The sequence below is a fragment of the Aristolochia californica genome, unplaced genomic scaffold, assembly GCF_029961685.1.
Source record: "Aristolochia californica isolate CCGP_79_NKW_82.1479 unplaced genomic scaffold, dmAriCali1.0.hap1 SCAF_11, whole genome shotgun sequence".
NCBI classification, from domain to species: Eukaryota; Viridiplantae; Streptophyta; class Magnoliopsida; order Piperales; family Aristolochiaceae; genus Aristolochia; species Aristolochia californica.
This window is the reverse complement of record NW_027181782.1, coordinates 31,981,871-31,996,667: the sequence shown is the minus strand read 5'-3', so window position 1 is coordinate 31,996,667 and position 14,797 is coordinate 31,981,871. Positions and strand designations below refer to the sequence as shown.

Sequence of the window (14,797 nt, the reverse complement as noted above, 5' to 3'; positions counted from 1 at the left end):
GACCAAGAGATTCCGACAGGATGTTTTCAGGAGAAGACACAGGGCCAGAGCTCTGAACAACAACACACACTCTTCTCCAAGTCAACTTTCCACACCCGAATGAATTATTTCAACCATGTGGGCTGGTTTTATGGCTATCTTGATCTCTCCTATCAAATTTTCTGCCTCTGTTCTGAGATAACATACCTTTTGTTCTTGACTAAGAACTAGAAAACCTTTATAATCATTTCAATGGAGATCTCCTCTTCTAATTTGTCATTTATACAAACATTTCCTTTTAATTTTATACAAAATGGCCATCATCATCCTTCTTTTATTGATAACAAAGGGACCAACTACCCAATTTTGAACGATGTAGCAAAGTGGGAAAGCAAAAGTAAAAGAATAAAAAATTGCAGAGCTTTGAACTCATTCGTTCTCAACTTCTTTCTTTAGTTGCTCTGCTCCAGCATGAAATTCTTGAGTGTCGAGGCTGTACATCCAGAGATTGAATTCTGTCCTTCCTCACTTCTTTCTTTAGTTACTCTGCTCAAACATGAAATTCTTGAGTGTCGAGACTGTACATCCTGTTAATGACATGCATATTTTCAACGGTTTCTTCTAAAGTTCGTTGTTCGCTAGCACTACATTTCAAATGTTGGATGGGTCCCTGGAGAAGCTTCTTCACGATGCGGTGGCTGAGAGCAGTGACTTCTGGGATCAGTTTCTCAGGAAGATCAGCCCCCAATTTCGACAAGCATTTCTCCAACTCTTCTGCTCGAATTGTCTCTGCGTATGACCTCAACTTTTTTAGCGTGGGAACAGTCTCAAAAGAGTTGAATGCATCCTCAAACTGCAGCAAATTTTCTGCGATAATCGGTTCAGCCTCCATTACTTTTCTTCTTCTCTTTTCCATATTGGCCTCCATTGCTTCTTTCAGGTCGTCCACATCGTAAAGCCGAGCAGAGCCCACATCGGAGACGCAAGAACCTACGTTTCTAGGCACAGATATGTCGACGAATAGCCTCAGTCCCCCCAGCGCTTCACTAACTGAAGGAAGTGTTTCGACTTGTTCCTTCAAGAATAGGGGCTTCTCTGACGATGTGCAGGTGAATACAACATCTGCTTCCGCGGCACAAGCAAGCATCTCCGTACTGGGTTTGTAAATCAGTTCAACACTCTTCAATTCTTTGTGAATGGCAGCGACTTTCTGCTCCGATCGGTTCACAACCACGATATGCTTGGACCCCTTGGCAGCCAAATGTTTGATGACAAGTTTGCCGGTTTTGCCTGCTCCGACGACCAATACTCTTACAGAACGAAACGTGGTGACAGGAAGCTTTGAAAGTGCCAACTCGACGGCAGAAGCGCTTATTGATACTGCACCGGATGAGATGTTGGTTTTGGTACGTACTTCCTTGCCGACTTGGATTGCGCGATTGAAGAGCAGAGTCATGATCTTTCCAAATCCTTTTGCTCCATTACCGATTGTCGCAACTTGTTTAACTTGAGAGAGTACTTGTCCCTCACCCAAGACGAGCGAATCGAGTCCGGCAGATACTCGGAAGAGATGTTGAGTTGCATCGCTTTCTCGAAGCACAAACAGATGCGGTTTGAGGTCGGAAACATCAGTGCCACTTTTCTGCAAAGAAGATGATATACATTAACATCTAGGCCTTGTCTAAGGGATTATTTCTCAGAAAACAAAAAAAAAAGCGAAAATATTATTCAAGATGAATAGAAAGACAGGTACAAACCTTTGCCATCCATTCTGTAACTTCAAAAAGGGCCCGGTCCCGAGAGAGAGCAACCACATATACTTCCACACGGTTACAAGTACTCAGAACAGCAGCTTCTACTACATGATTCAAGCCGCATAACTCTTCAATGGCATTAGCACATTCTGCTTCAGGTACAGCAAGCTTTTCACGCATCTCCACCGGTGCCGTATTATAACTTAGCCCGATCAACAAAATGCAGCTTTTATCTCTTGTATATCTAGCCGAGGTCTTGAGGCATTCGAGAGGCGCAGAGGGGAAAGAAACAGAGCTAACTGCCTCAGCCCTGAGGCAAGAAATGACTGGCCGTTGTGAAGTAACCCTTGCAGGAAATGCTTTCAGGTGGGATTTACGTCTACAGACGGCAGGCAGTGAAGACGGGAGGGAAAGGATCATGGTTGCCATGGAATGAAGAAGAAGAGATGAGGAACGAACGTAGTGAGGTGAAGGAGTGAAGTGAAGGGTACATTTATAGTGGTCAAGGATTATAGAAGGAAAGTTGACACAGAGTGGGATTGGACTTACTTAATTAGCGTTTGTCCACGTGGCAGAATCCAGAGAGAAAGTTGAATCAAACGCGGGTTCCGAGTTACCAAATTTGAGTCACCGTTCTAATGAGAGGGAAGTTTCGACTTTGGTGAGACGCGCGACTGAGCCAAAAAAGTGGAAAAAAAAAAAAAAACCATAAAATTTTAGTTATAAATCGTTTTTTTCATGAATTATTTGTTGAGTTTTCCTATTCTTATCTGGATTTTGTTTCATTCTGACTGCCTTTCATTCAATAACCTATTAGCTTTTTAACTTCCTTTTCTATAATTTTTTGTTAAAACTTTTTTATCTTTGTCTGGCTTTTAGATGATTAATGCATGTTATTATACAAATTATGTGTCTCAGATGATATCTCCTGAGGAAGATGGATTTTCTGATTTTTAGACTCAAGAAAATTGACTCGTGACTCAACAAATCAACTCCTTTTTTTTTTTTTTTTTTTTTTAGGGTTTTTTCGAATCAGGTCCAAGGGGTGGAATCACCCCCCTCTTTCGTTAAACAATTTGATCCTGCTTTCGAGTCGGTTGGCCCAACCCAATCCCACTCAAAACTTAGAGACTGGTCGGACTCAAAACTCAAACCAAGTTCAATTCAAACTTCCCCAAGTGACCAAGTTCAGAAACCATGCAGAAAGCAAAAACACGTCTCCAGTAGACATCAAGAACATCCTTCTACTGATACATTTGAGAGCAAAAGGCACACAAGTTCATTAGTTCTAACTATAAGATGCAAACACAGCGTGATAAAATATAGCATGTTCAGTATCACTGCCTCGACCTAGACTCCGCTCGCCTGGCTTCATCTGGGGTTGATGGGAACAGCTCCACATACCTCGATCCGATGGTCATTTTATCCTTGGACATAGCACTTCTAGCCTCATCCGCCGAAACAAATTCAACATACGCTTCTCCAGTAGCTTTACCATCTGGCCGACATCCAATGTGTATGTTGTCCTCCGACAGCTCAAATTCATTAAAGAAATCAACGATATCAGCCTTGCTTACTGAAAAAGGAAGACCACGAAGCTTGAGGATTTCAGTGTACTCCAGCTGATCTTTGTCAAAAGACTTTTTAGAGTGGGTAGGAGGGGGACTGTTATATTGATTATCGTAGCCTTCATTCACCTCAGCAGCAATAGCATTGTAGTAATCCTGCTTCTTGCATCTGAATACTTCCACATACCTTCGCCCCATGTTTTGCCGGTCACGCTGCAGGGCAAATTCAGCTTGCATAGCAGATGCAAATACAACAAAGCCTTCCCCAGAGAAGCGCCCATTCTTGTTAACCAAAAGCACGTCAACAACATCCAACCCAGCAAAAAATTTGAAAACATCAATGTCACAGCAGTTGAAGGGAAGGCCTCGCAAGCGTACCACCGGGAAAGAAGGAAGACCACCATAGCTGTAAGGTGTGTAGCCACCAGCTCCACTGCCACCAACTGCGAAGTACGGATTTGAGTCTATCATTCGCTGTCTCTTTGAGCCGACTTCGTATCCGTCCGAAACCCCCCCGGTTCCCAACATTGCCCTTCAAATATCCATCCCATAACAAAAGAAAAAAAAAAGGAGAGCACCCCCCACACTCAGCCCCTATTGATAATGAGACCCAACCCATATATCTATTTTCTTTTTAAAAACTTAATTACACATTACATCAGTTTTGAAGTGTTTCCTAACAGATCAACTATTTACAAGTTTAAAAGAACATGTAAATCAAGTAAACTACCAACTTCAGCATGCTTCGGTAAAAAACAACATTCAATCTGAGAAAAAATAGACCGGCATGAACACATAAAATGGATTAAAAGGGTAATGCAAGTTACATGGAGATAATCACCTAGTATGCAATAGATCATATCACAAGGCCTGGTAATTAATACTATACTATTTCCAACAGAATTTGTCTCTGTACACACTCAAATTTTTTTTGGCTATTACTAACATAAGAGATTAAAAAACATACAAAAAAGCACAGCAATTGTTGAAAGCAGTCTGCCAACAACGAGAAAGGACAAATATTGAATTGAAAACAAGAGGACTCCAAGACCAAGTGGAACTAGCGAGATGCATTTGTATATGAAAAATTAAAAGAAACGTAGAAGTAACATTTGTTTGAGAAATTATCATAAAAAAAAAAAAAAAATGCTGCATAGTTAAACATCCAATGAACTCCATCCAAACTGGGAAGTACAGACACAGCTTCAAAACAAAGATAAAATAGACGTTTCTCCATCACGAAGAAGTCACTACTCAAAAACCCTATCAGAGGTAGGAGGAAATTGGTGCTGAAGATGTTCCATGGATCAAAGGTTTCAAGAGCTATGGCCAGAAACAAAAAAACATTATTCACTGTAACACTGTGAAACAAAGAAACACGAAATTTTACCAAAAACTTTGGATAATGCAACCAATTTTTATTTTTTTGAAATCAAGGATATCTGGATCGTTTCACAATCCGTAAGTGTAATCATAGCACAGGTCCTTGCTGATCTTCTCTGAATCATTCCAATTTTATCTAATGTCTCTGAAGAGCCAATCAGATTATAGTCACATTCTTTTTCCTATTCTCCTTCGTCTAATTGACTGGTAGTAGAGAAACAATAAGCACCTGAAAGAGGGTAAACTATCTGGCATACGGAAACAGATTCAACATATTCAAAGCAAAAACCACCGAAGAACCGTTTCCTCCAGTCTTTCCTGTTCTTCTTCTTCTTGTTCTTCTACATAGAACAGCCTATGAAACTATCTTCCAGCCACTTAATGCAGTTCAAACCAAAACAGATACTTGCACCTCCACCCGAACCATGGACACCAATATCACCCAATTTCAGACGTGTTCAAACAAAATATTTGCCTGAGGTTTGTTGGTATCTAAGAGGAAAACTGGTATTTCTATAGTGACTGTCTTAGTACCAAATTGGAAATAAACACAGGGACATACTTCTACCCAATGTGGTCCTCAACATACTTCTCTATAACATGTACTCAATCACATGATTACTTTTGGAAAAGCCTGAACTATGTATCAGACTCTGGGAAACCGATAAAGCACAACTTCAAATGTTAAAGTTAAAGCCAGATAATCTCAAGCAGCATACAACCCATAAAACCAACCCTAACAATATATAGTAAATAATTCCCTTCCCTCTTGATCCTAAGTTCCAAAGCACATCAGTGTCATAGAAGCCAAACCCAGAGAGACTTGAACATAAGGTACTAATCTGAACACACGCTATATGACCTGACCATTGGGTTAAAGGCCAAATTCATATATCTGAATAGTTCTGAAGAGTTCAAAAAGGGAAGAAGTAGAAAATAAGCCATGTGTTTTTAGAGGAAAATGAACCATAATAGCTCCAAGAAGATGAAGCAAATTCCAGCATTTTCTGGGGGGACATTTTGCCGTAACTACTTCTTATTGGGCATGGTCTGCTTCACCACTAGTAAAAAATTTCACCCTTCCTCACTTCAAAAAATTGCAGCAGATCAGCGAGGTCAGGGCCATGGTTTAGCATTGTTTAAGTTTGACCAGCCTAACTAAAGCTTTTTGTCACTATGAGGGGATTCAAGTCTTAACCTTTACCCCACATTGAAGTCTCAAGTTTGACTGGAAAAGCTTACAGGACCAAAAGCTCCAGCTTGCAGGATTTTATCACTTCATTGCTCTCATCTTTTCCATTACGATATATATTTAAAAGAGACAAACCAATTCTTCACATACATAAGAATAATTACGAAAAACTTTTTCTTATAACAACAAATACTTATCATTAGAAAAACTTTTTCTCATAACAACAAATGCTTTTGATTCTTTATTTTATATTTTATTTTTCAAAAGACTATTTATTTTATCAAAATAACATTTTATTTTAATTTTATAAACGAAATGAAATCTTTAAATGAAAGCATTTGCCAGAGAGAATATCCTTTTTCAAAAATTCAACAAAAAGTAGAACCCTCCCATAGAGAAAAAAGTATTTCAAATGAGAGTGGGTCATTGACAAAAAAATAAATTCTGGTTTCCCAATGGTTGCTCTATTAGCAACTGTTATTTCATTAAACAATGTTGGTAGTATACATTATCATCATAATTAAAATTCTCAAAATGGGGTTGTTATCATCATTCCTTGTCTTTGTAATCTCTTTTTTAAGGTGCGAAATAATTAAAGCCCTTTATTTGATGAAAATAAACTTTTAAGCTGTTGTCTTCTTTTCAAAAATAAGTTCCAACTCACATCCTTCATTAAAATTTATGAATCCTAACACTGGTTCACGTGACCCAAAATAAAAAGGTCTTTTTCCTAAATCAGTTTTCTAAATTAGAAGGTATTTCTAAAGACTATGCATTTTATTTTAGGTTGGTATTAAAAGAGAAAATGGAAATTTCTAGAATGACTACCTTAGTACCAAATTAGAAACAAGCGTAGAGAAATACTTCTATCTTCAAGTGCTATGCACCATATTTCTATATAATATAGCGTACTCCCCATTCACACGACTACTTTTGCAAAAGCCTGAATATGACTCTGCTAAACCGAGAAAGTCCTACCTCAAACCCTAAAGTGAAGACCACATAATCTTAACAGCGATATGCCTATAAGATCAAACCCATCGATAAAAGTATAGTCCATCTCTCTTCTTAATCCCAACTTTTAAAGCCCGTCAAGCATCAGAGAAGCATTAAGACAACACATCTCAAAATATCAAAACATAAACAAGAAATAAATATACAGGATACAACCAACTACCCAACATCCTCAGAACATATCATTCAAAAAATTCCAGATTCAGATTAATCAAGATTCTGTAACACAAGAAAAATCCAGGTAAGGAGAAAGCGGATCTATTCAACTTACCCTCTCGCTCCGTACATGGTGCAGAAACTACTAGCGCTCGCTAGGTAAACCGAAAAGGCGAAAACGGCGACGACTGCGTCTCTGGACTCCTTTCAGAACTCCAGAACGAAGAAACGGCTGTAATGATTTGTGAGGGAAAAGGAACAAATTCGAGCGGGATTAACAACCCTAAAATCACCGCCTTCATGCATTACTTCTTCACTACTTCTTCAATTGGGCCATAGAATAATGGGCCGTTTGGTTTTTTTTTTTTTGCTCAATTTGAAGCCCACTAAACATGAGTGCTATGAGCTTTAAATTGATGGATCATGGTGTATTTGTACCAATAGAAAGAATGTAATAGATATAATACTTAAAAATAAATCTTAGTATAAATAAAAGGTTAACATAACTAAAACACCATTAACTTACTTTTCTATGAGACTTGTTTTCATGAGACTTATCATAGACTCCACCAGATTAATTTTAGCTTTCTGATACTTATGATCTAAGATCATGTAAAACTCTTTCATACTTGCACTTCAATACTCCCGCTCAAGCTGAAGTTTATAACTTCAACTTGCAATAAAAAAAAACTTTTGGTTTTCAATCTTTTTTCATTGAAAAATTCCTCGTAGATGCAAAAACTTCATATTTTGTTCTTTCCCTTTTCTTGAATATTTTGATCACATAAAAATTACCAAAACATGTAGAATAAAATACCTCTTTCTTATATTTCTTCTTCTACTTCTCCCCCTCAAGTTGGGGATAAAAAAGATATAGAAACCTGTTTGGACAAAACACAATATGGGAGAAAAAAATCACTCCTAGTCGTACAACAAAGCTCCATACACAAGTTAAAACGGTCATATTCTTAAACATACTCTACTCAAGGTAGAAAAATGACCCAACTTTAGGCTACAACAAAAAGATTATTCACTTTATAAGGGTAACTCAAACACAAATCACCTATTGGGTGAATAATAAAAGACTTGACTCAAACTGGATGTTGGGCACACTCTTATACTATGTAGGTAGTGGATCTAGGCATTGCTCTAAAGTAATAAAAACACAAGATGATATACTGAAGAAATACTAGAGGAAAATAATTTTAACCAGAAGAAGGCAATTATGCAACCCTCATACTTCCAAACGAATCTAGAATGGGAGACTATAATGGTAGAATTATAAACATAACAAACAAGTTGGACCAAATACGACCTCAAAAATTTCTGAGGGGTCAGCATAAATGTTTTGTGTAATGTTATAGTTGCACTATACCTAGACAATTTCATATCAAGATATGAATATATATATGTCAGATAAGAGATAACAGATGTTCACATTGTGGCTCTTCAAGGCACTGAGCCCTTATGTCGTCTTGACCTACCTTTTTGAGTTAGACTGTAGCTCTTCTTGATACTTCTATTGTGGTATGGCTTTCCAAAACTAGCCTTAACCACTGAAAATGTTCCTATTTGAGATATGATTGATGTCCTCCTTAATAATTCCCTAGTAAATGTTGAAGTTAGATATGATCAGATGTGGCGATTATATGAAGAAAGTAAGATCATTACTTCAAATAGTTTAGTACGTTGGAGAAGATCCATAAGTGCAAAGTCAATTAATATGGCCATTTCCTATATGAATGCCTTTTTTTGAGACATCATTTTTAGTTTTTTTTCTTCTTAATGCACTATAATCTTCCCATGAAGAGATTCAGTTTTTTAGGTCTCACATTGCTGGACTCCCTACTAGAGGCTCTGCCATCTGCTTACTATCACAGAGATTAGTTAAATAATTTGTGCTGAAATATGCAGCTTGTTACAAAGGCCAACTAGCTTTTTTCTTCTTCATGGGAACTGAAGACTCTAAAGACTTACTGAAAGACATGGAATGGAAAGTCTTAGGCAATAAGAGTGAGGCTAATTCAACTGCTGGCCCTGTCACAAAAAAGTGGCTGCCAAAGAAAATAAGGGAAGTCCCAAACTATTATCTCCTCCCTAGGAGATCCTTGTCTTCAGCCATAGCAGTTTATGGAGCAATTATTGCTGCAGGAGTAGGTGCAGGCATGTTGGTAGAAGTATGGATAAAGAAAAAAGTCAGTGTTTGAGACCATAATTCAGTGGTTTGGTTACAACTAGCACAATTATCACATAAATTGATTTGTTTATAAGCTTTTTTTTCATGGTTTTTACCGAGGATGGTGGTATTATTTGGGAAATGGACTAAGTCTTAAATGATGTTAGTGGATATCTCATATGCCACTTTCCCAAATTTGTTATCCTGAGTTTTGTTTTGTGGCTTGTTTCGATTTTTTTGTTCTTTTTTGAAAAGTTCTGGCCGCAAATCCAGTGGCAGCTGCAGGAGTGCCGACTTTGTAATGCTCAGTCATACTTGCGTCTTGTGCAAAAAAATAATTGAACTGTGTCTAAGGGTCTGTTTAGAACCCCTAGAAAAGAAAGAAAAAGAAAAGAAAATGAAAATTTGACCATTATTATTCCCAAAAATAGTTATTGAAATTGAGATAATGATCAAATTCTCCTTTTCACTAACTATTTTTGGGAATAATAATGGTCAAATTTTTATTTTTCTTTTCTTTTCTTTTCCATAGGGTTCCAAATAGACCCTAAGAATCAACTAAGTCGATTGAAATCAATATGCAGAAACCTTTACCAATATTTTAATGGAACTCTGGCTGACAATTCAATACATGGGAAGATATATGAATTACATTGGTCCTGCCTTGCAAACTCAAAATGACTACAGCATGTGACCTTTAAACTCTTGACAGCTACGAATCAATTCACCCACTGGACAGCACAAGTAGAAGCATAGGAAGAATTGCTCACTTCAGGTCAGCATAATCCAAGGGACCGTAGGGAGAGAACAATTCATTCAGGAGACCTTTCTTCCTCATAGGGCTGCAACCCATGTCCTTGCAGAGTTGATCATTGTACCATATATGGATTCCTGCAATGCTAGACCCCCTGTAGTATCTCCCAGTGTATCTTTTCATGAACTTCTCCCACCTCAAAACATCTTCATCCATATTTCTTATGCTGGGAAACTGGAACTCTCCATCAAGAAAATGTGCAAGCCATCGGCATCTCATCTCAGAAGTATACAAATTGGAGAGGCAAGTGAAGGAATACGGGGATGAATGCATTCCCTGGAAATGAAAACAGGAAAACAAGGAATTTAAACCAAATCAATTAGAGCTAAAATCAAACTTAGGGAGGCAAAAATATCCAAATAACACCTCTTCAAGATTTCACAGCGGATCACCCATTTACAGATCATGTTTGAGTCTAATCCTACTGAAGGACAAATATGTTATCTTTTAGTCCTATTAGCTATGGAGTTCGCAGATTATTTTGCTAAGTCTCTATATAAATGACTGCAGAGCAATTTATGGGATACTTCGTTTTCACAGAGTTACCAATAAACATTTTCTCTTCTTTTTATGGATTTAAGACGAGGAGCATCATCAGCAAGCTGGTGCATATCAGTGTCAGCCAGTGTTGTTAGAACTAGATTGGATCGGCTAGTTCAACCTGATTGAGTCGTTACCATACCCTTTTCTGGTCTCACACAAGGAAAGTTTGTTTTAACTTAAAACATGAATACTTGGCTGGTTGGTCTGGTCTGGACTTGAATCAGACTGGTTAGTTTGATCCGGTTCAATCATTTTCTTATGGAAAAATGGTGAAAAAGTTTTTACTAGAGAGAGGGTTCAAAGCTATGACCAAGTACCTACAGAAAACGTATTATCAACCAACAGAAAAGTGATTAATGTCCAACTTCAACAAAATAATATGCATATAGAATAATAAGAAGGTGGCCTAATTGGACCTGGTCCAACCAATGGTTGAATCCAGTGTAATCCTATTGGAGCAAAACCAGTCATCCTATCAGTTTGATGGTCAGATCGGTTTTTAATAACATTGGTATCGGCTATTGTATCGAGATATTAAAAATCTGGTATGATATGCTTCATATATACCATGTTTTGGGGCTGTATTTTGACTTGTATCATCCTTCTAAGGGCTGATACACATTAGCAATATGAGCACCCTTGGATGGCACGATCTACAAACCTGGCAGATTTGGATGACATAGTCCTCATGAAAACATTAAAAGGATTGGGTCCGACGAAGATGGTTAAAACACTAATTGGATCCACCATCTAGTAGGCACTTTTGTAACATCACCAAAGTTACCTATATATCCCCACTATTATTCTTTAGTGTCAAAAGACCTATATATCGCTGTTAAATGAATGTTTTTTTTTGGTTTGTGCCACTGTTTTCGTATAAAATGCATTTTATCTTACAAAACCTCCTAAAATAAGGACACACATGAAAACTTCTAGTAATTTTCCAATGAAATATGGTAAAAAGCTTGAAATGATCCTTTGTGCTCATATGACAGCTTTCGAAACATAAACTTGGCTAAGTGTTTTATATTTTCTCATGAGAATTTGTTTCTTATGGAGGCACAAAGACAGGCCCTCCTTTTATTATTGAGGTTTAACAATTCAAACTGCTTGAAAAGAAATAAAGGGTGTAGTCTGATAAGGGCAAAAGATGAAATGGGAAATGAACAAAATTACTATTTGGATAAGATAATTTTGAGAAGGGTGAATGGAAGTTACTATAAAGTGGGACAGTACTGTTTGATGAGCCCGCCACTGCTTCTTTGAAGACAGGTGACACAAATATGTCCTGCAGCTTTTGGTCACCCTTAAATCCAGTGGCAAAGACTACCAGATCTGTTTCTTGAGGAGTGGGTTCGCTGTCAATAATGACAACTTTCTTGCGAAAGCCCAGTGATTGTGATTTCTTCAAGATAATGCTTCCCTCCTCAACTTTTTTGTAGAAGTTGTCTGGCAAAGCTGAGAGTGTGCAAGAAGTGAGTTGAAGAGAGAAACTATGTTTAGGAACCAACCCATACTTTTTGAGTGGGAGTTTCCACCTCAGATAGCTCTCGACGAATTTGGAGATTGCCCACCTCTGTAAATATCAGTAAAAGATTTAGAGTAGATTTAAAGATAAACAGATAAATGGTTTTGTTTCATGGATACCAGGATAGAGTCGAGACAGTGGAAACAATAATGAATTTTATTACTCTGATGGCGTCTACCTATGTTTAATGAATGTTTAGAAAGGTGTTTGAGGGACTGCACGAGTGAAGGGAGTTTTCCCAGTACCCCCTAAAGAATCCTTGTTATAACATGGAAAATTTCCTGGTTAGCAAATGCCAAGTCCTTTAGATGTGGACATGGTGCAGCAGCTACATAGCATTTCAGCAATACTTGATAAACTAGATTGTAGAGGTTATCTTCCTGGAATAGTAAGTGACTTTAGTCTGATGTCTAGTTTTTTTTTCTGTTTATTTGAAGCTTGTAGCTTATAAATGCAACACCTGAAGAACTTTCACAGAGTTGAAAGCAGCTTCAAGACCAAGTTCAATTCTATAAACAGAATATATTAGATCTTAGCTTAATTTTCAGGAGGGAAAGGCTATTTCATTCGTGAAATACAAAAAAAAAGTTTAGTATATGTTTGGCTATTTCGGATTGCATATTGATATGTATGTATAAGCCATTTGTTTTATATCATTCAATACAGGAGAGGACAGACTTGCAGAAGCAACCCTCATAGAGCTGTTGGATTACTGTGAACATAAAACCAAGCAGTGTGAGACCAGTTTAGATATTTGATATTTAAGAGTTTGAGAGGAAGAGAGATTACCAGAGGTGTTAAGAATGTAGCCAAAATTCTTAGCAGCAGGCCCTCACCAGGCTTGTGAATCATGAGCTCTGAAAACCGATTTCCATACAGGTAAGATAAATGGATTCCCCACGGAGAGTAATGTGGAACGTTCCAATGTGCAGTTCTATATATCAGTGTACAGGGGTATGCAGGTCCTGAAATAGATCACCCACTTCAAAAGTTAATAGAGTACTTAGAGAGTAGATCAGTACTCCTAGTATACACTCACACTCCCCATTTATAGTTGCACACTCTGCTGCAATGTCTAATGCTGATTTCTGGAGTCCAACAACTGTTACCCGCTTCCCTTTTACCATCTCGACCACAGTGTGGTTGTCCAGGGCCGAGTAGTCCATTGAGTACATCACTTTACCATTAAACACTTCAGGACCTTGACCAGGCGAAAAGAGGGGGATATTTGGAATGCCACTGAATCGGCCAACGCAGAGAACCAGAAAGTCCACTTGGTAAATCTGGTTTTAGCATTCATTCAGCTATGAGAAGCTTTAAAACAGTTTCAAGAGAGCTGTATGGTGCGATCCCAACTTGCTGCTTTAGCTATCTTCTTATTATTAATATCAACTCACTTCTATCACATAAGAGTGGATTCCGCTCCAGGGTTCAATTTTCCAGCCTTTATTTTGGTAAATGAAATTGCAGTTTTGGTGTCAATAATTATCTCAAACATATTATAGAACAAAGCCACAAAATAAGATGAATTACTTGGTGGTTGCGTTCTTGGAATTAGGCCTAAAGTAGCAGCAGCAAAGATCTGGTGGAGATAATTATTGCTAGTTTTCAAAGGCTGGTTGAGTAAAAGAGTAAAAAAGGTTGCTCTCTTTAATATTAAACAAATTTGGAAGCTGAGCATTCATTAACAAAATAAAAACTTGGAATGCATGTAGTTAGCGTAATGGCTGAATCTAACTGCAAGAAAATCTTTAAAAGGTTCGTAAAACTGAAGCTTCAGCGGACATCTTTGTAACAGAGATGGACATCGTAGTGCACGAAAGAGAAATCACACTCAGTGATAGCATGAGAAGTGATTACCTCTACAAAGTGACGATCATCTTCAACAGAAACAAGCCATTTCCCTCCCGGTGAAATGCTTCACCAGTTCCTCCCCATAGATCCCATGAATCCATCTCCTTCTTAGAGACCCCATCATACTCTATAGTGACAACTCTGGAACTGAACTTGATATAACGAAGAAGATCATATGTCTGGGCGTACAATTCGATGTACTCCAGAACTTGTCTACTGTTGGGAAACACATCTTCTACATTAGCAGGCCATGGGAAGTCTGAAAATCGGTAACCTTCTTTGGGTGTCTGAAGCTTGGTGGATTCAATCGTTTGTGTCCACACTCCTCCAGTCCTCTCTTTGGCTTCAAAAACGATGGGATGAAATCCCTTCTGAACCATGTATTTGCAGGCAAGAAGACCACTGGTTCCAGCTCCTACGATCCCCACTCTTCTCTCCATTGCTGGAGCTAACTAGACTTCATCAAACTTGAAAAGATCCTATCTCATTTCACCTGTTCTGACAGATGAAAGAGATGAAAAATTCAGATGTGCCTGTTGCAGTATACTATCTTCAAACTTCGTTTCAGAAAATCAACTACAAGCGCCAATTTTGACTCCAATTCCTAAACCCACTATCATTTTTTTATTAAAACCATATTACATGCTTTTCTTGGTTTTTTCAGTCTTGGTTCATTTGAATTAAATATTCTAGCTGGTAGACATAAGCTGAGAATTTCAACTTTCAACATCCTTTTTCGAAGCCAATCCAATCAAAGTTGCATTTATTTGAATGTTGAAGCTTGAAATCAGTATCAGGTTGGCATGGAGACTCTTATTTTAGATTAGAAATTTCTT

General features: G+C 37.9%; 2 protein-coding genes, 1 non-coding gene and 1 pseudogene across 3 annotated transcripts; all 4 read right to left on the bottom strand.

Annotated features, from left to right (window-relative positions):
* Positions 1–529: 529 nt before the first annotated feature.
* On the bottom strand, positions 530–2,066 carry LOC137943787 (glutamyl-tRNA reductase 1, chloroplastic-like). The gene is made up of 2 exons (XM_068789221.1): positions 1,737–2,066; positions 530–1,621 (listed from the first exon to the last, which is right to left on the bottom strand). Exons 1-2 carry the CDS (start codon positions 1,911–1,913, stop codon positions 530–532), a joined length of 1,269 nt encoding a protein of 422 aa, XP_068645322.1. The 5' UTR covers positions 1,914–2,066.
* An 805-nt stretch (positions 2,067–2,871) lies between these two features.
* Positions 2,872–7,319, bottom strand: LOC137944807 (uncharacterized). Its single transcript, XM_068790563.1, has 2 exons — positions 7,162–7,319; positions 2,872–3,833 (listed from the first exon to the last, which is right to left on the bottom strand). Exons 1-2 carry the CDS (start codon positions 7,176–7,178, stop codon positions 3,071–3,073), a joined length of 780 nt encoding a protein of 259 aa, XP_068646664.1. The 5' UTR covers positions 7,179–7,319; the 3' UTR covers positions 2,872–3,070.
* Positions 4,738–4,839, bottom strand: LOC137945085 (U6 spliceosomal RNA). Its single transcript, XR_011110903.1, has one exon. It is a non-coding gene; the product is annotated as a U6 spliceosomal RNA (small nuclear RNA).
* Positions 7,320–9,955: 2,636 nt separating the features above from the next.
* Positions 9,956–14,476, bottom strand: LOC137945055 (probable flavin-containing monooxygenase 1; annotated as a pseudogene).
* Positions 14,477–14,797: the final 321 nt, after the last annotated feature.